This window comes from Haliaeetus leucocephalus, unplaced genomic scaffold (genome assembly GCF_000737465.1).
Source record: "Haliaeetus leucocephalus isolate CR32 unplaced genomic scaffold, Haliaeetus_leucocephalus-4.0 Scaffold795, whole genome shotgun sequence".
NCBI classification, from domain to species: Eukaryota; Metazoa; Chordata; class Aves; order Accipitriformes; family Accipitridae; genus Haliaeetus; species Haliaeetus leucocephalus.
In genome coordinates this window covers 4431296-4456043 of record NW_010973231.1, presented here as the reverse complement: position 1 = coordinate 4456043, position 24748 = coordinate 4431296, and the positions used below count along the sequence as shown (strand labels likewise).

Sequence of the window (24748 nt, the reverse complement as noted above, 5' to 3'; positions counted from 1 at the left end):
CTGTGACAAGTCTGTCTCCCAGTTTTTATTGTTAATGGATATGCTAGGTAAAGCTACTGAAATTCTCCAGCCATGTCAGGCAGTCCAGGCACTATTTTAGATGCTATCAAGAAGCCTAAGAGATGCTATTAAGAGAATAGTGGTAAACCACCTCCCTGATCTGGTTTGTTTAATACTGAGCATCTAATTACCGCCATACATTTGTGACTTCAAAACTGCCATTTTCTACTGAAGAGAAAGTATTAGTGTGATGGACCTGGATGCTATTCTACTAAATAGTTTGTGAGTCCTCTAATGGCTTGTTCTGTCTCTTATTTATATTACCTACCAGAAGAGTGGTGCATACAGGTAAGAAAGTCCGATATGCCACGTTAATTGAGTAAAAACTAACTACATCTGTGTTATCTTTCACACTTGATGAACTTGGATTGAGAATTGGAGATTCAACAGGTCCATGCCATTGTGTCCCCAGTGCATGCAGTAGCAAATTTTGTCTGTAAACTCTTCCCTACCATTGCCACCCAAGTTGGTCTGCCAATTAGCTTACCCCAGATTCAGCCAAATTTTAAGCTGATATATGGGAAGTAGGAATAGCTGGGGGATAGAGAGAGTTTGATTTCTAAATTAACACAAGATTAGAGATGTACTCGCAGCTCTTTGGTCATCTGCTGTGTGTTTTCTCATAATTATAAAGAGGAATGATACACTTCTTTAAAACGTGGAAGAACAACACGGGAGATATATACTCGGTACCATGGGGAATTTTTTTCCTATTTTTCCAGAGGTGCAAGAGTATTCAGTGTGCAAAACTCTTCTTTCTTCATGCAAATAGTTTGATCTTATATCTGAATGAAGACAAAATCTTTAGAATAGTGTATTCACATTTAAAATTAGTAACATTTCAGATTCTGTCTTGGGAATATTTACTTACAATACAGTTTTCTATTTTTCTGTGAGTAATCCCTTACTTCTGAAAGTGGCACGAGTGACTATCCTGCTTATACCTAAAGAATATGGATGATTTCTTGAAATGACAAAAATGTCATTTTACATTAGAGGTACAGTTACAGGCACCAATTCCGCTAGCATTTTTTCCACTTGCTGAATACAAGTCTTTTTTCATGTATGATCTTAGGGGGAGGGGGAAATTAAGGTTGTGGTTTTTTCTCCTTTTTTTTTGAGCACCATTGAGTGATTTCAGTGGGGGAATGTGGTGTGGATGTTTCATGAGTTGTGAAATCTTTGGAATACAGACTTGAGGCAGAAGCAGTTGTGCAACTTTCCTGTTTTATAGCCTCACCTGTAATCAAAGTAAATGGTGTTTCCTAAATGCCATTAGAGGCTGAAATTAAACAGCAGGAATTAAATAGGAAAGCATTCTTTGCTCTCGGAATGGAGCCTCACTTCAGCTGGCACTCTCGCCCATCACGGCTCTCACTAGGCTGCTTCCCGCAGCTTGGCAGCCTCCTCCTTCTTCACCGTGTGTTCGTCATTGCCCTTTCATTGAAGCTGTTCTTCCATGCCCCCAGATACATGGATGCAGTCCTACCTACCCATCAGCTCTCTCACCATGCAATTTGCCACCAGTGCCCTGAATTTAAGCCCAGCAGTTCAAACTCTGCTCAGACCTTGCCACGTGTGAAGTTCATGATGCCACTTCTGTGGTTCAGCTGGCTGGTCCCAGAGAGAAGCTCAAGGAGTGGGTTTGCCTTTGCAGAAGAAAAGGTGACTGCTCCAGCAACTGGTGGCAGGAGAGGCCATATCAGTTAGTTGCCTTTGCAACTTTAACAATCACCCAGTGTAAGGTGACTTGATGAGGTGCTATGTGGCTGTGGTAATTTGTGTGTTACATGGTTCTGTGTCCTTTAGATTAGTGATTGTAGACATCAAGTATAAATGGTTTACCCCTTCAGCTTCACCTCATAGGCATTCTAGCAACCTGGTTTTAAATGACTTTGCATGAGCACAAAATTTAAATAGAAGTGTCCTTATAAGCAAAAGGATCCTTATAAAAAAATACAAATAAGTTGTGCATTCACTTCAGATAAACCAATTGCCCCAATTTAAAAATAAAGCTTTTTCAAGGGAGTATTTAGTTAGAAAAGTGATTGTAAGAGTTGATGTATTGCATCATGCTATTATTCCCTCACTGGTTAGCTCACATGTAAAATCATTTTAAGGGTTTCATTTTATATTAATAGATATCAGTTGCATCTTAGTGGCTCTGTCTTACGGAATATTTTACAAATTTAATAATATAAGGAACTGGACCATATTTAGTGATGAAGTAACAACGCTGTGCGTGCATTCACAGGGCTGTTTGATTCATTAGAATTATTTTTAAGTGAGTGGTTTATTTGTTACTTACTCTTACCTCCACGCTGGCAGAAATTTATTTGAATTCTTGTCCCCAGGCTTCTCTCTCTTCCACCTCTCCTTGATTTTTATAGTCAAAAATATGCAACTCAGTTGAGAGATCAGTCATCTGGAGATGATCTAGCACTTGAACCTTCACCCAGAGCATGTCAGCCACCCCCTGCCCTAATTAAGAGGTGCTTTGTGGAAGTTCACTGGTGAGGATGGATGCAGCTCTGCTGGTTGCTGCTGCTGTAATGGCAGACAGCATCAGTGGGAGCTGAAAGCTGGGTTAAAGCAGGACGGGGGGGGAGCGGGGGGGCAAGTGAACAGCTGACACACGGGTGAATGTTTCTGATCTTTTTATAATACGTTGTGTCAGAAGGATTACTCAAAGTCTCTTAAGAGCCATTCTTACACAGTAACATTATTGGCAGGTTATGTTATGGTATAACTTGAGGTGGAACTAGAAAGACTGTGGTTAGCTTTGCTTTTTGAGAAACAGTAGAAATGATTTTGTGCTTGTTACTAACAGTTGAAATTATCAGCGAGGTTAGAGATGTGAATTTGCGGAACGTGTGCTTTAGATTTATGTTCGTCACAGATGCACTGTGGTCCTTCAGTTTGGAAGAGAATGGATGTGGTGACTTATGACCATAATGGTTAAACCATTGTTGACATCTGATGAGAGCCTGAGAAGCTCTGTGTAACACCAAAACCTACACAGAAACGTATTAGTTAATGTTTTAAGAGCACTTTGAAAATACGGAGCAGTAAAAAGTCCTTAATGGTGACACTGTTAACTCCTGAGGTAGGATATCCATCTCTTTATGTGAGAATTGGCATTTGTGTGTGCGTAAAACTATGCTTTTCTTAGACTACTGTTATCAATATTGATTGTATAAAAACACCTCATATTGTGCTTTTTATATTGTAATCCCTCCAAAAGGAATGTGAATTTTATCACTAATAATAACTGGTTTTCTTTGTCAGTGAGATATGCCTAAATTATTACACTGAGCCCCGCAAAAAATCTAAGCAGCTTGATTCTGGGTGTATGATAAGTGCTGTATGGGTGTGCCTATGTCAGGTCTTAAAATAAGGAAGCTGAGAGTTTTAAGTTAAAAAAAGAAGAGACAAACTATTGTCCTCTTACTGGTTAACTCACATAAAGTAAAACAATTTTAAGGGGTTCATTTAATATAAATAGATATCCATTGCATCTTAGTGACTACATGTCTTACAGAGTATTTTACAGTTTTTAGTAATTGTGGAAGACTTGCCCATAGGTCTGGATTTAAAGTACCAGCAGCTAAAAAGTAAAATTTCTTTACCAAATATCTTTGGTAGAATTTTTTTTTCCTTTTCATAAAGAGAACAAAAAGCTATTACCGTATTAGGTAACGGTGATGCATTAGTATGACATGTAGAATAGGTCAAACCTTTTCCTCTCTTTAAGCTTTCTTTCACAAGATATTTGACTGGAAGGAGGATCATCTGCATCAGTGTATTATTTGGTGGGGAAAAAATGTCTTTTGGACCTAGAGGGTTGTAAGCATTCTTAATCATCAGGTTCAATTTTAAGGCATCTATTAATAAATGAGAGAAAGGAATCATCTTTTGCATCATTGTGAAAATCTTATGAGTAAATCTTTGCTTTCTTTGCAAACAGTAAGGTTTCTAATATCCCTTTTCTCAAGCTCCAGATCAGCTCTGTATAAGTTGCTAGTGAATAAAAATTTAAGTGATGGCTCTTCACTGATGCATTTTATTTGATCGCCTTTTGTGTAGTTTATACTACCAAATATTGCTCAGTGACAGATGGAAAGACTTAAAAATGTACCTCCTCAAAACGCAGCATTTTAAAAGTGGCATTGACAAGAAAAAGTTTTGTTGCTGTTCTGGCTTTGAATCTAGTCCCTGAGAATGAGCATGTAGTGAACAGTGTGTGTTTGTGTGCTTTTCTGATGTTCGAAGGAGTTGACTAAATATTAGCAGTTTATTAAGAGCTAAAAATGTCTGCAATTTTCAAATTAAATTTGACCAAAGTAAAATACAGGTCCTTATAAGCACACAGCTATGCTATTTAAGCCTGTTCTTAACTGAGAAAAAACAAACAGGAGAGGGAAGGAAAAATCTACTTTCTGTTGAAAAAAAATTACACTTTTAGAGTTTTTTTTTTTTAATAATTCCCTAAACTAGCTAAGTCTCATAATTGAATGCTTGGGGGAAAAATCCTTAACTTGTAAAAATAATAAAAGTAAAATGTTAATAAATACAACTACAAGGCATTTAAATCGCACCATCTAAATGTGCAGGAATAAACTACTGATAAAAATTATTGCGAAGGACAGCAGAGAAATTTCAAAATCGGTGTTATATTTGGGCTTTAATAATTTTTCCTGAGATACTTGTTGGGAAGAAAGAGTATTCTCTGCTCTCTGGAGAGAGATGAGACACCTGAGACTACCAACTCCATGGTCCATCAGCCTGTAGCCGTGATGCCCTTCGCCTTTCCCAGTCCCTGTCCCATCCCTCACCCTTTCTGCTGCATCAGTCTGTGTCTGCTTTCCCTCGTGTAAAAAGACCCTGAGCTACGGTAGCCTGAGTAGGAAGCAAAGTTAGTGCAAGGAAAATATTCTGATAATTCAGTTACAGGCCTCTAACAAAGCTGTGCAGAGCATATGCGAGTAGTATTTTCAGGAGGTTTTATTTTAGTCAAATTTGTGTGGATTTTCACTCTGACGGAGAAGGCACTTTGCAGTGAGAGCAAGTGCTCTGCCACATGCCAAGTCCCTGCTCCAAAGTGTGGAAGCACTAGAGATTCTCACTGAAACAGCTGGATAAATATCAGCAAAATTGGGTTTTCCCCACAGTCACTCTGAAACAACTGAACTATTTTTGCTTATGCCTTCCAGAAAAAATTTCGCCTGAGGCAAACACTCACCATGGAGCTTTACAGTCCAAATAGTTAAAATGGAGTCAAATAGTAAGTGATAATATAAGCTTATAATGTGTCATACTTAAATATAGGTGTTGATGTCTACTCCTTGCATAATACTACAAAGACTTTTGAGTTTCTGTAGAAATAAGAAGAGACCAAAAATATCTTCCCTTAATAAGGAAATGTAAAACATATGTAAAAAATAGTGGTGAAGGTGAGAAAATTAACAAAAATTCATCTTTGAGTAAAGAATACACGAATGCTCATACTTACTATGCATATTTTTCATTGATGGTGAAAGAATTGAAGCATATATGGTTCATGATTCAACTGCAAGATACCTGCAATAAGCCAGGGATCATTAAGAGGGGTTATGGATCTCTGTTTCTTTACCCCAGCCTTCTGGTTTGTGAGTCTCAGTCTTTGCTCCACAGAGTTTTCATTGCAACAACCTGTAACCAGGTGTGAAGTGTGCTCTAGTGGGAGCTGGAAAATGCAAGTTTGAACCTGCTAGTTCTTCTTAAAGTGAATACTTTAATCTTCAGTCTCTTAAATCTCTTATACCACTTCCACTGCCACCTTTCTCCTTCCTCCACCTGGCCCCCCCACATAAAAATACTGAGTCAGTTCTCTACAGCCAAAGATACAAATTGGAGCCTAGATTTGGAGGGGAAATTTGAAGCAATGAATCCCAGTCTCAGACAAGTGTCTAATCCACAGCTCCAGGAAAACACATAAATCTTTGAAACGGGCACATAACTTTCCCCATTCCTTGTAGAGGGAATTTCATAGCTAACTAGCCTTTGAGAATTATGTTCCAGGAGCTGGATGACTAAAATACTCGCTTGGTTACAGTATCCTTGGAAGATCCAGTAGGCATGACAGTATGGGGTGTTACCCGATCTACCTTCCTACATGTCTTTTCCAAATAAAAATTCTTTTCCAAATAAAATTAGTAAAGAGGACAATGAGTGAACCTGTTCCAATTTGGGAAAATTACTTCCCTTCAATTAACACCGATACTGGTGTTCATTTTAAAGCCATATGGAGTTTTGCTTCTTTATAACACTAGTGTAATTTTTCTTTGTGTGAACTAGAAGAAACAAATAATCTGGGCTGTATGAGCAGGAGCGCAGCCAGTCGATCAAGGGAAGGGGTTTTCCCCTCTATATGGCACTCGTCAGACCACATCTAGGTACGGTGTCCGGTTTTGGGACCTGACGCGGCAAAGATGTGGACAAACTGGAGGGACCTTGGGAGGACCCCAAGGTGGTGGGCTGGAGCACTTGCCCCATGAAGAGGGGCTGGGGGAGACGGGACATCCTGGAGAATGGATGACTTCAGGGGTACCTAACAGCCCCCCTGCACCTACAAGGGATCACTGAGGAGACAGAGCTGGGCTCGTCCCAGCGGCGCAGGACAGGAGGGTGAGAGACAAGAGGTACAAGTTGCAACAGGTTCAGGCTGGGTACAAGGAGCAATTTTTTCCTACATGTTCCCGTGGAGAGTGAGGCAGTGGAGCAGGTCGGTCTGGGAGTCTGTGCCATCTCTGTCCCTGGAGGGTTTCAAGCTCTGCCTGGTCCAAGCCTTGAGCAGCCTGGTCTGACCCCAGAGCTGCCCTGCTTTGGGCAGGGGCTTGGACTAGAGACCTCCCGAGGTGCCTTCCAGCCTGTGACCCTTGAGCCTTGAGGCACCCAAAATCCTACTGATGTTCAGTGGCTTTTATAATATTTTTGTAGTAGCAAACATATGACTGACATCTACTTCAATGCTTCTAATCACCTCTAGCTTCCCTAGAGTGCTTCTTGGAGGGAAGGCCGAAAACTTAGAATCTTTTTATTCTCTGACAAAACAATTCTTGTCTAGGGATTAAAACCTTTAAAAGCTTCTCAGACCCTGTATGTATGGATTTAAGGCTTCAGTTCTCTGTATCTTGATCTTTTAAAGCAGGGGAGTGCTTCTTTATTTAATCTGAGCTAACTAATAACTGTGTCATAATATATTAAAATCCTTCCTGATAAGTATTCCGCTGAAATTTTTTTATGAAAAACTTAGATTATGTCATGTCTCTCTCTGACTCCCCAAGGATTTTTGAGTTCATCTTAGTTTCTAGGCTGTTTAGCTTTTAAAAAAAGTAGGTTAAAAAGCTTTCCTCGTAGCGTTGCCTTTTAATCTATAGACTTTGCTATTTATGTTAGGGCTGTGTAGGACTTAATGATGCTGCCACCAGAAATGTGATTCTTTATCTTTCTGTGTTGTACATTCTTCAACTATCTACAAATTAAAAAAAACCAAAACCCACAAAACAAAAAAACTGAGGACTGGCAAGCCATTCTTAAAACATTATCTGAATACACAAACCTTACAAAATGCTGCTGCTTAAGTCTCCTGCTACCCCTAGACTGGAGGAAACAGCAAAATACTATATTGAAATGTACCAAACATTGATAGAAGGTTGGGGGGAGGAAAAAACCTTTGTACATTTGGTACCTCCATACATGGCCGGTGATGCGTTTGTAAAAATGGTCAAATGTCCTCCAGCTAAAGAGGAGAAGCACAAACTATTCCACTGGTCTTACCAGTAAGACAGAAGGCCAGGAAAACCTAAATGACAGCGAGACTGCCTCACCCCTGATGGCCAATTACAGCATGCAAAGGAAGGAGGATGGATGAAAAGACAGATAATATGTGGGATAGTGTTGTACAACTTGGATTACACTACTGCATATGCTACGTGTGAATTTGTCTTTGCTATTTGCAGTCTGGATACAGAGCATACAAAGGAAGAGTTCAGAGAAATAAAGAAAAAAACGGTATCTGAAGTTGATGCTTGAGGTGGTTTTCATGAGATGGAGATTTCTCAGTCTTAATTCTTTGTATTGATTTTTATGGCAAGTTTCTCTATGAAATATTTAGCAATGTGAATGCAGCAAAGTAACTTAGAAATGAGTTTTTACTCCAGTGGTTGTGTAGAAGTTTCTGCAGGCATCCTCCAAAAGCAAATTAAGTCTTTCTATCCTTCCTTCCCCCTCCACCTTCCAACAAGGAAAGTAGTATTATACCTTCCATAAAAATAGAGGCATTTAGTGACCCTTCTCCAGAGCTCAAACCAATATAAACCAGGAGTAAACTGAGTGAAGCTTGTGTTTAAAAAAAACAAACAGACAAAACCAACAGGCTTCCACTAAGAGCTAAATGTGGGAGGTAGAAATACACAGCATGGAAATACCTGAATTTGTGTGTTTATTTTTCTGTTGTTCCGTCGTGCTATCCTATATAATCGTTGTCATTACAGCATTTAACATTAACATTCTCTTAGGATTTTTCAAGAGAAAACATTAAGTATTTATAGCCATAGATAATATCTTTATAAATAGTTTATAATAGGATCTGCTGTAATAAAAGTTTGAACTAGTTTCCATTATAATTCTTTGTTTTCACATATTCTAAAATTTACAAAATACTTGTTTTGGGGGGTGAAATTTTCCGTGTTATGAGCCTGAAAAGTATTTTTTCCTTTTTAACTCAGAGTATAATCCTTTCGGCTATTTTGGAATTGTAGGCAAATGGGAAAAATACTTTTTCCCTTTGTACAACAATAATAATAATAAAAATAAAGAAAATCTTCAGCTACACTTTTAACAGTACTACAGGGAAAACAAGTTAAGGTTGAAATATGTGGTAAGATCTACTGCCTTTGCTTGCTCTGAGGGAAAAATTAAAAATAAAAGTTATAAATGACGGAAAAATAACATCAAACTGTTCCCAGTAACATCTGCTAAGCTTATTAGCAGAAACTAATAAAAACCCACCCCCTTCATGACGTCGCTGCACATTCCCTTTGCCTGAGGCCATCCAGACATGAACTAGCCGGGCTGCTGCGGCTCCTGGCTGGTCTCTAGACCTTCGCAGATCCTTAGCGCGGCTCTGGCGGACGGGGCGGCCACCCAACCCCAACTTGAGAGGCGTCAGGGATGTGCTTGTCCTCTTCCCGCGTGTGATGACCAACGCTGGTGCTTCTCCTGACCACTGCTTCTAGGGCTCTGCAGCCTTGTGGGGCCAGTCTGCATGGCTAAAAAAATGTAGGTTTTTAGTCCAGGGCAGACTCTTGTTGTTTTACATCGTCTCATATGTAGAGCTTTGCTAAGTCCAAGGATTGGTTTTGCAACGCGAGTCATAGTTGTTGTGAGTCAGTAGTACCAGAACGGCTTTCACGTTTAGTCTTTCTCTAACTGCACCTGTGTCAAGCCATCCTAAAAGGTACTAAAATAGGATGAAATTCAAATGTACGTGGAATTGAAACACAGGTTTTACTGAATATCTGGGCCTTGTGGGAGAGGAGGAGGAGTAACACAAACCGACACGTATGTGGACCAACAGGCCCTTCTGCATGGCCTCGCTGCTGTGTCTGTGTTGCTGCCCCTTGCCCGGAGAGCATTTCCCGCGCCCTGCTGCTTTGGGCCAGAGGAACTAAACGCAAGATCGCAGGTGTGAAAGGATCTCACGCCCCTTTACGCTTACTGCAGGTCACCTCCCTGGTCTCACAGTGTTTACGCCACACGCCTGCCATGCCTGTCCGTAACGTGGTGGGTAGTGGAGGTACCTACCGCTGTAACTGGCACTAATACCGTTGCAACCAGTAAGGTGATAGCGGTGTGGTGATGCCTCAGGGTGGTGTAGGAAGTAGTTTATGTAAGGAACACGGTAAAAGCCACACGTGGATGTTTTATCCTTACCTCGCTCTTCAAAAATAAGGCACATAAGCGATACACAAACTGATTCTGCAGCCTAGTTGAAGTACTCAGATGTACTGGGAAAAATCATGATTTTGGCCCCTGCTACCGGAGTTGCACCAATTTAAACAGCAAAGTTGCAGGACAAAAATCAGAAATAACAAAAAAAGCCTTATTCAGGTATTCCATCTTTCGGGCAAGGCCTTCAGGCTGTCTCTCACTTGTTCTTCCAGGCCCATCTCTCTTGTATTCCATGCTATGGCGTTGCCTCATTTAAAATGGCCATCATGCCTGCTAACCTCTGCTGCCCATGCAGTGGGTGGCTCAGGGCTTTGCGGAGGTTCTGGAAGCTCCTTTTCTGTCCCAGCCGCATGGTGGCACCTCAAAGGCAAATGTTTTATCTACTGGACCTTGGCCTGTCTCATCGCAGTCGGGTGTCTGTCTACATCCATTCTTATAGGCAAGCTTGGGACTGAGATACCTCACATTGAACTTTTAGTGGATCTTTACTGTGACGTGTCAGAGAAATTGTCAACAGCTGAAAAAGAAACTGTGCTTTATTCTAAATATTTGGGGGATGTTAATTCTAAAAGTTCAGTTCTGCTATTTTACTCATGTCTGCGGTCACAGGAAGAAAATGAAACGGGTACAACTGGTTCTGGCAGGAACTCATCCCATCATATTCTTTCATCTCAGTACTCTTGTTAGTGTGAAGCACCAATGAAAAATGTAAATGCTAATGTTTGCTCCTTCTGGTTTTGTTGACATTTTAGTAAAAATCCAGGTAAATTAAGTGAAAAGTTAAATTTGAGATGGTATTAATACCCTGTTCCTCTTGCCAAAAATCAAGAAAAGCAAGTATCGATAGAGTAATTGTACCATCTTTTTGAACTTGCAATCTTCCTTAACTTTTTTTAGCGCGTAGCGCTACTTGTAAGATTTAAAACACATTTCTTGTTGCATTCCATGCATACATGGAAATGCACACGCACACAGACAAGTAACTGCACAGTCAGATGATCGTGTGTTTTGGACTAATTGGTTTGAAATGAGTGGACACATGCTATTGTCCCCCAGTTTGTCCTAATTGCCATTTTGTGCTCATGTAAGGAAGAAAATTCTTGTTCTGTTTAGTGGCAGCATTCCCAATTGACTTCAGTTGTTCCAAAAGTGATGAGGTATCTTAATTCTCAAACTAAATCCAATCATGTGGTTTGATTTCTCAAGCCTCTCTAATTCCTTCCTTTTTTTATTTTAAGACAAGTAATTTCATTTGCAAGCTCTAGAACTACTGTCAACTTTTACTCTCCCATCAATCTTATTTTTGGCTTCCCAGGCTTTCCATACAATATACTAGCATAAACATTATTTTTGTTTATTAAAGAAAAAAATTCATTGAAGTTGCCTCTTCTTAGAACTAAGCTATAAAAGAGGTATAACACAATTACACTAATTAAGAAGAGCAGTTGGGTTTGTTTGCTTTTTTTTCCCCTTAGCAAAGTGCCAAAAAGGAAAGATCAATACAGGAAAACCCATTTTACTCTGCAGCAAAGGGAGTTGGAAAAGATCCACTTGAACTCTTAGAACTGAAATGCTGGAGGCTGATGTAATTAAGTAAACCAGCTGAGAACTGAAAAATAACCTGATAAAACTAAGAGATTGTAAGTATGAAAGACCAGATGCACAGTTCTGCATCGTTTGATAGAGGAGATAGAGTTTGCTGGGAATTTTGTGATGAAAGGCTTGTCTTTTGTTGACAATTAGTTATTTTGCTCTGGAAATTGTTGATTAATTGGAAAATGTTTGAATAGCACTTAGAAATTGCTGGAATATCTCTTGTTGCCCTTTTTAAAAAAATAAATAGATGTGGGTTTGGTTCCAAACGGCTTTTCAGTTTGAAATGTAATTTATAATTTAAAGAAAAGTAGTATTCATGTGGAAATAAAACTTTCTGCAATATTGTCCGCCAAAGTCTTTAATTGGCCGAGTTATTTTTATTAATATTTTTGTATTAGGTTTGATTATTTTTTTTTAATGTTTTGATATTTTGCTGGATGATGTTACTATTTTGTTAACATTTTTTCCAGGACAAGACAACCATTTTGATAATTTATTGCAGATTTTTAAAAGGATAGATACAGTAGGCACAGTTATGCTCTAAAAAAAGAGAGATTCATCTGTTCAAAAGCATGTCTTTATAGGTATTGCATAGTAAACTGACCTTCTCCCTGATCAAAGTTTTTATTTTATTTAAATGAAAACCCCATTTTTGTCAGATTTGCCCATACAGCATTTGATTCATCAAGAGTGACATCTTCAAGACAGAATTGCAGGTTCATTGATCACTGCCACCTGTCTATGGTTGTCGTTCCTTCTACCTCCTCCTTCTTCAGTTGGCACCAGATTTTGAACGCTGATACGGTTGAGTTCAGTGATTAATTGTATGAGAAACCCTAACGTGTCAGGATCCAAGTTAGGCCTTTTTTTATATCTGTGCCATTTTTCCTGAAGTTCTCGGATACAGATGCAGTTGTTACTTCTTATTGTCAGAGTGTGGCCTTACAGGCAGTGGTGAGAATGGGGATGAGCTGGGGCTCCCTGGGTTTGTTTTGGTTTAGTGTGGCCTTTGAAAAATCAGCAGCAGGTCAATGTAAATACGTAGACTTAAAACTAAAAACCAAAAGAAGAGCCAGCCTTAACATTTGGCAGTGCAGGTTTTCTGACAAGCCTATTGCCTTTTCTCTCTGAGGTCCCTGTCCTTACTGAGCTGCTATAAACGTCGGTGACAGATCTCTAAGTGAGACAGCACACACTGTACAGCGCAGTAATCATTCTTGAAGGAGACTTCCGTGTTCTGCAGAATCTCGGCTTTTGTTTTCCCCAAACCAACAAATTTTTTACTGTGCTTGTGAAGAAAACCTCAAAATATTAACAGTATAAGTGATGCAAAGACATCTGTGAGCATCTGTAAAGAGCCTAGGACAATAGCTCTGAGAGGTTTGAATTGCCTCATTTTTGTCATTAAATAGCTTGGATGACCTGTGGTGATCATTTACAGAATGAGGATAGTTAACTATTTGTCTCCTCATTAGGAAAGGCCAGGGAGATACGGTGCAGTCTTACTGTGAGCACAGCTTGATTTGCTTTTTTAAGTGCATGATCTCTAGAAGGGGTAACTATTTATATTTTAGGTTTAGTTTTTTTAAAGCAAGGTGTCAAGTTCAAGCCTTACAAGGAGGAGTCTGGAAGTCACGCACGCACAAGCTGCATTTTGAACAGGGCTCACTGTTATTTTGGTGTCTGGCATAGGTGGAGTTTGGGAAGAACCACGCTGCGTGCTCTGTACCTTGTAATCGGCAGGAATGCAGTGGTCTCATTCCTTTGTCAGGATGCTTGTAAAGAAAAGATGGTTTACTCTTTAGCTTCATGAAATGGCAGGAGAGGCTGTGAGGGGAGAGGGGGCCGAGTGAGCTCTTTTCCTCTCCAGAAGTTCGGTTTTGGCATTTGGGGAAAGAAACGTACTGGAGTTCCTCCTCGAGAAGAGGCAGCTGCAATAAAAGCCAAGACTGAAGAATGCAATGGTGTGGGCCAAGCAGAGCTCGTTAGCCTTTGGGGAAGAGCTGCTGGCTGCTGACTCTGTTCTGGCTCGATGGTAAGACACAGCCTAGAAATACAGAAGCGTAGGGCTCATTGAAAGTTTATGATGAAAGTATTTTTCAACAGAAAATATTGAGATTGTCTAAGTGACTTGTTTTGTGAGAAGTGGCTTCTGGCTTTGGGAAACGTTGTTTTTCATTAAACTACAGAGCATATGCAAAACAGTAACACATTGATTTGGCTATGCTGTCACGGTGCCTTCCTAGAGTCTATTTTAGTTCTCGTGTTCACATTCTCTTCTCCGAGCTGGGGAGACTGTAGTCGTCCTGAGAGACGCGCCTTGATGCGTGGAGCCATCTTGGACGAGAAAATGGGAGCACAAGTACATGAACTCTGGTTCCCATGCAGCAGGGCATCAATTTGACGACATTAAATATTTGAACTTTTGAGAGTGTTTTCATTTTTATGAAACCTCTCATTTTTGCCTTTTTTTTCCCCAAAGCAAATACACAATTTCTCTTCACCCCCCATTGTTTTAATTGCAATGTTATTGTCATTGAAACTTTGGTTGGGAAAAGACATTTCGGCCTAGCTTTGTCAAACAAGTAGGCAAATAGTGCAACCTCTCCAGGAGGTAAATGAAAATTTGTGGGTTTGGGGCTGATTTTTTTTGAGGGGAGGGTGTTTATTTAACAATAATGATCCCCCAAAAATCCTCCAAGAAGCTGACAACTGCTCAGGACTTGGTTAAAGCAGACTGGAGCTTGCAGATTTCTTTAGGGGGTAAGCTGAGGGCCAGACTGGCCATCTGATGAATATCTGTCGGCTGAGCTGGATGCAGAAATGGGAAGTGCCCAACTTCCTATTTAGGTTTCAGGTTTAGGTTTTAGTTTAGGTGTTTTCCCTAAATGTCTGGCCTGTTTCCGCCTTCCTGAGGGGAAGGTTGACTGGTAACTCCCAGTCCCTGTGGACGGCAATGCTCCTTCAAGTAGCAAATGTAAACTCCTTTCCTGAAATAGCCTCGGCCGTCCCCTGCCCTGGGGTTCGCCTGGAGGGCAGGACACGGCCTTGGAGGACTCTGTGAGCATCATTTACAAGAGAGACGGAGGAGTTGTGTCTCTAGATGCTACTTCAAAGTTGAAAAAGTTATTTTCCCTTGATTCTTCAGCCAGATCTCCCTTATTTATGGCAACAGTGCTAAAATACGCCGGATGAAGGACGAGCAATCCTTAAGTAAGGGGATGGGATGTAAATAAACTATTCTTAGTCGACCTGGCTAGTGCTGTGCTGAACCATAGCTATACACGAGGCTGCCTTCTCCAGAGCCACGTGCACGGCCCATTAACAAGATTCCCAGTGCTCCAGGAAGGTTTAATCTGAGAACAGTCGGTGCACAGAGCCAAATCAGGTCTGGTGGTGTACTCCAGGAATTAAGCTGCCCTGGTCGCCCGGAGCACAGGGCAGTGTGCTGCGGTGTTAGCTTCGCTGGAGCCAGCTCAACTCCAGCTGAATGACTTAGTTCAGCAAAAGCCAAGCAGCCCTAGAAGCACCGTGGTAGCATATCTGAGCTAATAACCCCCCAGCTTTTTACCTCTGTATGGGAAGCATTTCTGCAAATCTATCCCAGCAGAACTGAGAGTTGAGCGTTCATTTAAAATAAGTGTTAAATTTAATTTCGCATTATTTTGACAACCCATCCGCCGATGGGCTTTGAATGTTTGGGATCCATTATACTTTGGGAAGTCTTAGTGGGCTCCGCTCACATGTCTGGACATTCTCAAATATCTTCAGGATCACAACCCAGATTTTTAAGGCAAGGTTGAAGTAAATAGAACTTTCCATTATGTGTAATTGGGTGCAGGAAAAGGTGTTTCAAGTAAAGAAAGTTCAAACATGTGTTTGAATGCTTTTTGTAAATCCTCTTGACGTTGTGAAGAATTAAGGTGTTATTGCTGGGTTAAATGTGAAGTGTATCCAAAGGCACATCGGTATTGTTTATAAGCTGTCATTTATTTCTTTAAAAAAACTATTAATCTAGGTAATACCAGTCTCCAGTAACAAAAGGAGACCATCAATTAGCAGAAATAAATCTATCACAATGATAACTAGAGGTTTCTGTGGTTTTCTACAGACTTTTGCATTTCTACATTAAAAAAAAAAATGAATTGAGGGAGGCTAGTTGTTTGTTCCTTATGAACCAGACTTGGAAATACACAAAAGACAGTTATGCTTCTCTCCTTCCCACCATGTCTTCTGTAGCCTCTTTTATTTGGGGTGTTTATCTGTAGAGAAGAAAGAAATCAAAAAGAGTGTTAATGAAATTGAGTATGGTCTTTCATAGCTCAGCCACATTTCTAATGAATAGATTTCTCTGGGTCAAAGCCAAGATCTGTGTATCGTTTTGGACGGGTAAAAGCTTTACAGTTGTGTATCTGATTGCTGCAGTGGAATCTGTGGGAGTGAAGAAACCTTAAATGTATGAGTGGGGATCATCTGGTTATTTATGGCATGGTAACAATGTGTATAAAGATACGATCCGACACATATGTCAAAGTAATTCCTGTTGACTGACTTCAGGGAAAATGCATTGTAAATCCAACTACTCCGTGTGCTTGGGATTCTGATACAAAGGTAGCTGCTGTGGAGGATTTTCTGGGGCTGTCAGACTATTTTGCAGTCAGGCTGATTTTCTCTGGTTTTAATTCATTTTAGAAAAGTCATATTTAGAAAAACAAACAAAAAACAACACTCCTCCTTTCCCTTCCCTTCCCATCCTTTTCCCAAAGCAACCCTCTGTGTGTGGGAAATACCATGTTAATGTCTTAAATTAGCAGGATGCATCCAGAAACAGCATTTGTAGTTTCTTGATTTTTTTTTTTTATAATAAAGTTCATTTTACCACAAAGTACGTCATTGCTGAAACTGAATTTTTGTAAGAGGTTTCATCTTTACCAACTTTCCTACCACCAAATTCTGAAACTGCTATTTTTAAAATGCTTTTAGAAGTGTTATGTCGTGTGTTCTTTTTAAACCCACAGCTATCAGAGTTTCTTGATTTATTGTTATCACGGCCGTAGCAGCGATACGGATGTATTTTAAGTACTCAGGCAGGGATGAAAATGGCCTTAACTGTTGCCATGAATGTCTGTCTTGTTCTTCATTGTATGGTAATGATTATGCAAAAAGGAGCACAAGGATTTATTAATTATTCAGAACCAAGTCTGTTTATCTGGCAGAAGCATGTACAAAGTTATAGTGAAAGTGGTGCTTTCACTGCCTGCAGTCGCCGACCTTGGTAACTAAAGCCCTTACAGCTACCGGTGCTTCCAGTCTCCTGATCCTGTGGCAGAGAAATTTGAGCCCATTTTACAGATGAGGGATTGAGGAGAAAAGAGACTGAATGGCTTCCCTGGGCAATACGTGGCATGTGTGACAGGACTGGATGTTGGATAGAGCTGATATTGTCCTCAGCCAGAAGCTTAGCAGAAAGTGATCATTCTTTCCAAAAGTAGATGAAATTTTCCTCACTGAGACTACACAATTTTAAGTATTTTCTTTCTTCTTGTTCTCTGTGAAGCACAAACTGTCATAATAAAGACTAGAATACTTGAGGAAGATGTGTCCCAAATTAGCAAGCTGTGGTTTCTTATGGAAAACCAGCGTCCGAGCCATTGATGAAATATAGCAGCCCGGGAGAATAAAAGGCTTACCGGGGTTCGAAAGACCTCCATTTACATAAATATGCAGAGACATCTGTTACAGTCATGAGTGACCTGCTGGTTTAAATCATCAGCAGGGGAAACTTGTAGTCGATCAGCATTGCCTGCAGTAGCAGGTGCTACTTTAGGCAACAGGAATTACTGAAGAGGTTTTCGATGAACAAAGACCTTTCCGCTTGCCAAGAAGAGACATACGGGAAATTGAAACAAACGGCACACGCCTACGGTCTTTCATTTGTAATACGCGAGAAGAGCGTAGTCTGTGCTTCTGCATCCAGATCTTGACATGATTAGTTATAGGTATGGTGTGGCTGACAAAGTTGCAAAGTTTATGTCTGAGAAGTACTTACAGCTTTTAAAACCAAACTACTTAAGTCAGATTCCCAAACAGAAATGAATCATCAAGATTTAATGGAAAATGTTCAAATTTATCATCTAAAAACAATGGTTTTATTATCAGAGTGTATGCCCAAAATAGTAATGTAAAACTGTCATCCTGAAGGTTACAGTTACTTAAGTGAATAATTGAAGTTTAATTCTTGCTCACCATTAATCAGCAGAGACATTATAACTTTATATAATACCAGGATATTTGTATTCCTTGTTGGCACAAGGTATATGACGTTCTCTCTTTTTTTCCCCTCTCTCTCTTCCCCGCACCCCACCCCAGTAATAAAATGTACAGGCTCATCTTAAATTTAGATTTGTTTCTATTTTATGGGAACTTTATTTAAGTTCACTGCGTAATATGGTTTTGTAAGGAGAGGATCTGTCTTTTCAGTGGATGAGCTACTGGATAGAAAACTAGATTACAAATTCAGGGCTGCAAAAAGGTTATGATTTGGTTTGTTATACGTGACTGTAATTGCCAGCAGTGCTGAAAAGAAAATACTCACACAGCAAAAAGGAGTGTCCAAAGAACCTGTAGTAAAGCCACAGAAGTAAAAGAGTTGACATTTGCAAAGGCTTCCAAGATTTAAACCGCTCCTTCTGACTCTCTCATATGTGTTAAATACTGCTCTTTAATTATAATAAAAGGTACGGTACAGCTTGAGTATTTGATTCACAATATTTAATGGGTGCCTCGCATTGCGACATAAGAGCTCTAATAACTATATGAGATCTTTAAACACCTTAACAATTGCCACCTCTATTTTGATAACAAATTTCATAATAAATCAAGATAAAACAAAACCTGTTCTTTTCTTTCCCTTTGAACAGAGCGTGGATTACACTTCTCGTAAACCTCATCATATTGAGGTTGGGCTAAGATGAGCATAACCAGTGACGAAGTGAATTTCTTGGTGTATCGCTATCTCCAGGAATCGGGTAAATTTCCTGTCTTTCCTCACAACTTCAGGTCATAGACGAAATGGGAAAATTGGCGTTTTGCATGGTATTGCTTTAAGAATGTTGCATTGAATCTTTCAGACTGATAAAATCAGACTAAATATTTCTTGCACGAACCCATGTTTCTTTGAAATCATGGTCTTGAACCTAATAAAAGTGCAAACATACGCAGGTACAAAGTAAACATTGCAGTTAGGCAAAACAAGGAAATAAATAACATTATGTTAACAAATGTTTTTGTAGAGTTATCTCAGCCAAAGTCATTTTTGGCAGCATAGTCACAAAGCACATGGATTTTGTATCTTTTCTCTTAGCTACTTGAAATAGTTCTGTCAGATACTTGCTAAGGAAAGAGGGATTGTCTATATTGGTTTTATAGTGGCTGCAAACAGAAATTTGGGTGCAAGCGTCTGATGTTTTAGAACGTCATTAGGGTAATTATGTATGTAAACTGAGCTGTGCAAGTGTCAGTGTGGCTCTGTCTTAGTATCACTTCCACCTTTATCTGTTTTTGTATCAGAAAAGAATGTCTTTACAGAGCTTTTCCTTTTAGAAGGAAAGCTTTGTCTTTCCTTCAAAAAAAAGAATTAAATTGAAATTTAAATTTAGGATCTATTTTGGTTTTGTAATCTTGATTCCACTGTTTGACTGCAAAAAGTTCTCTTCAGTAATGGAAAATGTACTGTTAGTGCAGAGGTGATAGGGGAGGTGAGAAACATCGATAAAGGATTTATTGCCAGGATTCCAGTTTACTTGGTACTGGCCCTATGTTCTGCGTTGGTAAAAGTAGAATTGACTAAAAATATTTGGTGTTTCATATGCTGAAACAAACAAACAAATTCTGTGGAAAATACATGTCTTCATGTCAGAAGACTTGAAGCCAGTTCTAGAATGAGCCCTCCAGACTTGAGAGATGCCTTGGACAGAGGAGCAAAATCCCAGCAGGTAGAAGACACTGGGTTAGCCTGCTTCTCTCGGTCATTATAACTAGCATTCATTAGATACGTTATTTTGATTTGTTTCTTCTACTTCCAAGACTATTTCAATCCCAGGAACCCAAATCCCTATGAAAGGAATCTCCACTGAAATTGAGAAGGTTGATAATACTTCTTCAGGATTTGGTCTTTTAGAACAGTCCTTTGACAGTCCAGTTGTGGCCTGTGTTAGTAGCTGTTTTCTCAAGTTGTATTCTCTCTAATAACGGAGCTTATTAAAAAAAAAAAGTCTAGTTCTGGTATGCAATCGGATGACAGAAAGATAAGGAATTAACTAAAATTTAATTCAGACAAAGTTTATTTTTAAAAATAAGCTATTGGGTACCACACTGGAAAGGGCTTTTGAACATTAGAGCAGTGTGCAGATGGACATAATCGAAGCCTAAACAATCCTGAAATTGTTTTACGTTGTTATATTTGTATTAGGGGAGATTCTACATAACAGGGTATCAATGTGGTCACTTTTCCTGATGCGAAAAAAGAAAACTAGCATTTTCATTCCTCGTGATAGATCAGTAGGTGGGTTAGTGTTGTGTAGTGATTTAGAAGGAGGCTTTACAAAGTCGATCAAGTATGGTGGTATCAGCCAAATGTCAGGCAAAAGTTCTTCTAGGTAACCCATCTCCCACAAGCAAGCAATCACTTTTGCCATTTTAGGGAGAACTTCACATCCAAATTTTCATATTAATTGCAAGTTGTACTGCTCTTATCTTCTTATGTAAAGGGCCAAATGTTTTTCTTACTTAATCCACACATACTAAAGGCATTCACAAAAACATTGTCTTTCTACTGTTCTGTTGTATTTTACCCATATAAGAGAGTAGAAGTTGAGGTTAAGTATTTGAAGAAATACTCAAATTTGCTTCAAACTGAGCATATTGAAATCTAGATGTTAGGTATTAATTTAGTAGATATAACTGACAGTTTGCTAGTAATTCCATTCAGCAAATAAGAGCTATAACCAATGATGAATCCACTAATCTATTTAAAAAGCTTCTTACATTCAATTTGAATCTTGTTTCATACTGTTATTGTTTTTTCCAAAGAAATTTTTTTATCTGTATTTTCAGATAAAGTAGGGTAATAAGACAGAAATTGTTATACAACATCTTGTCTGTCCACCTGCTAGTATAAATGCTATAAGATGTGACAGCAGATGAAAGATGTTTAATCAATAACTTCAGAAATAATGCATGCCAAATTTACAGGGCTAGTGTTTAAATACCATTTAAGTTCAAACCTCTACAGTTTAAGGAGTTTACCAAAAACAAGTTTATTGCATTGATTATTTATTAACATTAGCTGAACCCAAAGCTTCTAAAAATTCTATCAGACACGGCCGTAAAGGTTGCTTACAAGACCATACAAAAGTTTAGGGTTTTCTTCTTGTATCTGTCCTTTAATCTTATCATGTAAAACTTCCAGGCTTTCCCATAAAATATAGGCAAATGGTGGGAGGAAGAGAGAAACGACAAAAGGAAATACATATAGTGGAACAACTATATAAAAAGCAAACTGTCCCTGTAATATTTCAAATGTTTTGCGGCTGCAAGGCACAGAAGCACTTGAGATTATTTGAAACATTATAGCAAAGATACTGATGGGTGCTTTACACTTCATTATGAAAATGCTGACAGGTCATTCTAGTAGAAGTTCAGCTCTTCTAAAATTGAAGTTAGGAGTGAAACTCGGTAATAATATTTCCTCCTTAATTCTCTGTCAGACTAGAAAACTTGCACAGAAGAGTATTAATAGAGTTGAACTGTCTAAACCATTATTGTTGCTTTTTAACAAATCTTGGCATACCAAGGGGACTTCCAGTGAACTGGAAAAAGAAAATGTTGTGCCAGAATTTTTAAAGGTTAAACAAGATGATCCAGGTAACTATAGGTCAAGCAAAATCATTGGAAGGTTGAAACTAGATACCTCCAACAAAAAATGAAGAGATGACATCATGCCTAATGCCAGCCAGCAAGTTTTTATGGATAATAGATCTTGTTGGACAAACTTGATACTGCTTTTTCCAAAATCACAAATGAAGTTGACAGAGATAGCTGTGCTGACAATAATACACTTAGACTACTTTATGACATTTACTTAGTCTTGTTGACACAGTGGTTAAAAACAAAATTAAGTAACAGTGTGTAAAATCAGTGTAATCTAGGGTTAACCAAATGGATTAAAAACGGGCTGACAAAAACGTCTTGAAAAATGATTAGAGTTGGGGAATATTCATCTCAAAGGTTGCTTCTAGTGGGAACTCGCAGGAATCTGTTCTTGGCGTAATAGTGCTCAATAGCTTTATCAGTTACCTGGAAGGAAATATAAAACGATTCTCAAGTACATTTGCAGATGGAATGAAATGGTAAGTTGTGGCACTTGATGAGATATACTGACTGATCATGTGGTTTAACAGAAAAAAAAATACAGCCAGGGAGACTCCTTTGAGTTGCCTGCTGCTGGAGAAGCAGGCTGGAGAAAGTGCCTGGTCCAGGGGCAGTGCAGTCAAATCCCTCCAGTACAAGACAGGGCTTGGGCAAGTTAAAGCTCTAATTGTTTACCTGTATTAAAATAAGTAAGTAGATAATTGCCTCTTCACATAGGTGACTGTCTCAGGGCTTATCTATGCCCGGAAAAACAAAGCAGTCGGGCATAATTTCCATTTAGGCTCCATGGGTTGATGGCATAGGAATTCCACCACTAAGGTGGCTAGGTGTTGTCACTTCTACTGTAGGACCATGAATGCCCCCCTTGAGGTATAAAAAAATTGAGTGTTTAATTTCATTTTAGGATTGTTACTTCCTATCCAAATGTCAAGTCCTGCAATGTTTGGTTTGCTCCTCTTTGAGTATGAGCTTTTTGGTGCACACTTTGAAGTGGCCCAGTTCTTAGAAGTGCTGAGTACTTCCAAGCATTGTTTATCTCAGGAGTCAAACTTTTTACATGTCAGGTTATGTTTATTTGTAGGTGTCTCAATTCAAAGACTTCCTTTAAGTGAAAATGTTGGCCTCAGTTACTAACATGAAGCTTAGGTTATGTCTACACTATAAGCGTCCTACCAGTGTGAAGACAGGAGAACACAAAATACTCCTATGGTGGTTGTATTTACACCAACAAAGCAGGTGCATTGACAAAAGTGAAACAAGCTATACCAAAGAAGCCACAGTTCTGACATCCAAATTACGTTGATTCAGCTTTGCACCTCTTCAAACTTCTTAGAAGCATACTTTTGCTAGCAGCCATCTTCACTGCTCACATAGTCCTTCTGTTGGTTTTCTTAAGAGTGAAGAGCTGTGTCTCTAAAAAACTACATAGAATTCAGAATATAGAGTTTTTCCTGTTCTGCTTTGTCTGTCCAAAAGAGAAACAGGTAATTATTTGGCTTTTGGAATGAAGGTCAGAGCAGTACAATGCAATGGGAGTAATAAGGATTCCAAGGAAAATTGAAAAGAGAGGGGGGTGGGGGGAGGCAAAACCAAGGGAAATCAAATCTCTCACATACCTTTTAATCTGAAATGTGCTGCCATCTGTTGTGAGTGACAAATCCTGTCATAGGTCCAAATGCTACAATAAATTACCTTCTTCACCCAGCCCAACATGTCAATTCAGTTATTAAAGCTTTTTCAAATTTGATATTTTTGATGCATTGATTGATTTAATTGTGTTCCTTTTCCAGCACTTACAGGCATGTTGCAGTATAGAATCCTTATCTGAAAATCAGCTCCCCAGCTGTCTGTGGCTTACACTGCTCTCTAGTAGGGTATTTATTGTAGTGGATGTCTGGCAGTGACTTGTTAGAGTTAAGGTTGTGTAACACTTTCCATTTTCGCTTATACTTTCAGTGTTCGGTTTGAATTTTTCCATGTTTTATGACATACACCTGATAAACTATTCCTCAGTGTACAATCTGTACCATGTCCTAGACTATAAAAACACTAGCTGAAGGTTTTTGCTAAAAAGATGTCAATGAAATTTTTAGCTGCTGACTTGGGACAATTTACCATTATACTTTAGAATTGTCATTTGTTTTCTTACCAACCATAAAAATTGAGGGAGCTAATAACGTAGTTGTTTTCCTTCTGTAGATTCAGGATGATAGCAGTGCGTTGGTCTGTTGGGTTCATGGTTGACAGATTTCCTTGTTTTCCTAAAATATAAGATTTTCTCTCAGGTTTTAAGAATAGGCTCAAGGGCACATAGACCATGAAGCATTTTTGTGAATCACAGCACAAAATCCTTTGTAGAGTTAGGCATGTGCAAACATGGGCCTTTCCTGTTAGCCACATCCAGGGCATCTTACTCTCATTCTGCCTTCGGAAATTGAGAGAATCCAAAAATACAGATATTCTGAAGCTTCTAGGATTTCATCATTGTGATGTTGTCCAGCTAGATAGTAGTAGTTGAAATAGTACTAAGTTACAATTTTTCCAATGCTATTTACAATTTTTTGAAAAGGAAGCAATAAAATTTTAAGGAAGATATCTTCTTTATGACTAATTCGCTTTTTTTAACAAAGAAATTTTATACAAAATGTAAATATCGCAATTTCCTTGGGTAAGTTCTCAGGCAATAGGGAATGACTGAAGATTAATATTCTGTTCTTCTGAATTTGTGCCTTATGCAACAGTCTTTCCTTACATAAGCCTATGTAATTTTTCTCTGAAGTCCATACTTTTTCTGCATGTGAGGTACATTTAGAGTATTTTGAACAACTGTGTATGGCACAGAGTTCCTGAGTCACAGATGAGAGAAGTGCATGCTGAAAATAATTCAGATTAAGCATAGCATGAAATATTGGCATATATAGGTCAGCTAAATTTGCTTCAAAGCTAACTGCTTCCTTTGCGTAGGAAGGCTGCTGCTAAGTAGAAGGGGGATGGTACAGTGCATGGGTTTTGCTTAAATTATTAAAATCTACACCTTGAAGAATAATTCATTAGAAGAATGAATCACTTGGTCAGTAAAGGCACTTGTCTGGTATGACAGTAAAACCAATAGTGTGTAGTGATGGTAGAGTCAGTGGATAATGATTTTTCTTTTGCCTTTTTTATCTTT

At 39.0% G+C, this 24748-nt stretch overlaps 1 protein-coding gene across 4 annotated transcripts in view; it reads left to right on the top strand.

Moving 5' to 3' along the window:
• Positions 1–24748, top strand: part of TBL1X (transducin (beta)-like 1X-linked) — a 179549-nt gene that overhangs the window by 103402 nt on the left and 51399 nt on the right. For all 4 annotated transcript variants that reach the window (XM_010581590.1, XM_010581587.1, XM_010581588.1 and 1 more), the window contains one exon: positions 18570–18677. In XM_010581590.1, the coding sequence (XP_010579892.1) occupies positions 18620–18677 (58 nt within the window). In that variant the 5' untranslated portion in view covers positions 18570–18619. The remainder of the gene's footprint in view (positions 1–18569; positions 18678–24748) is intronic.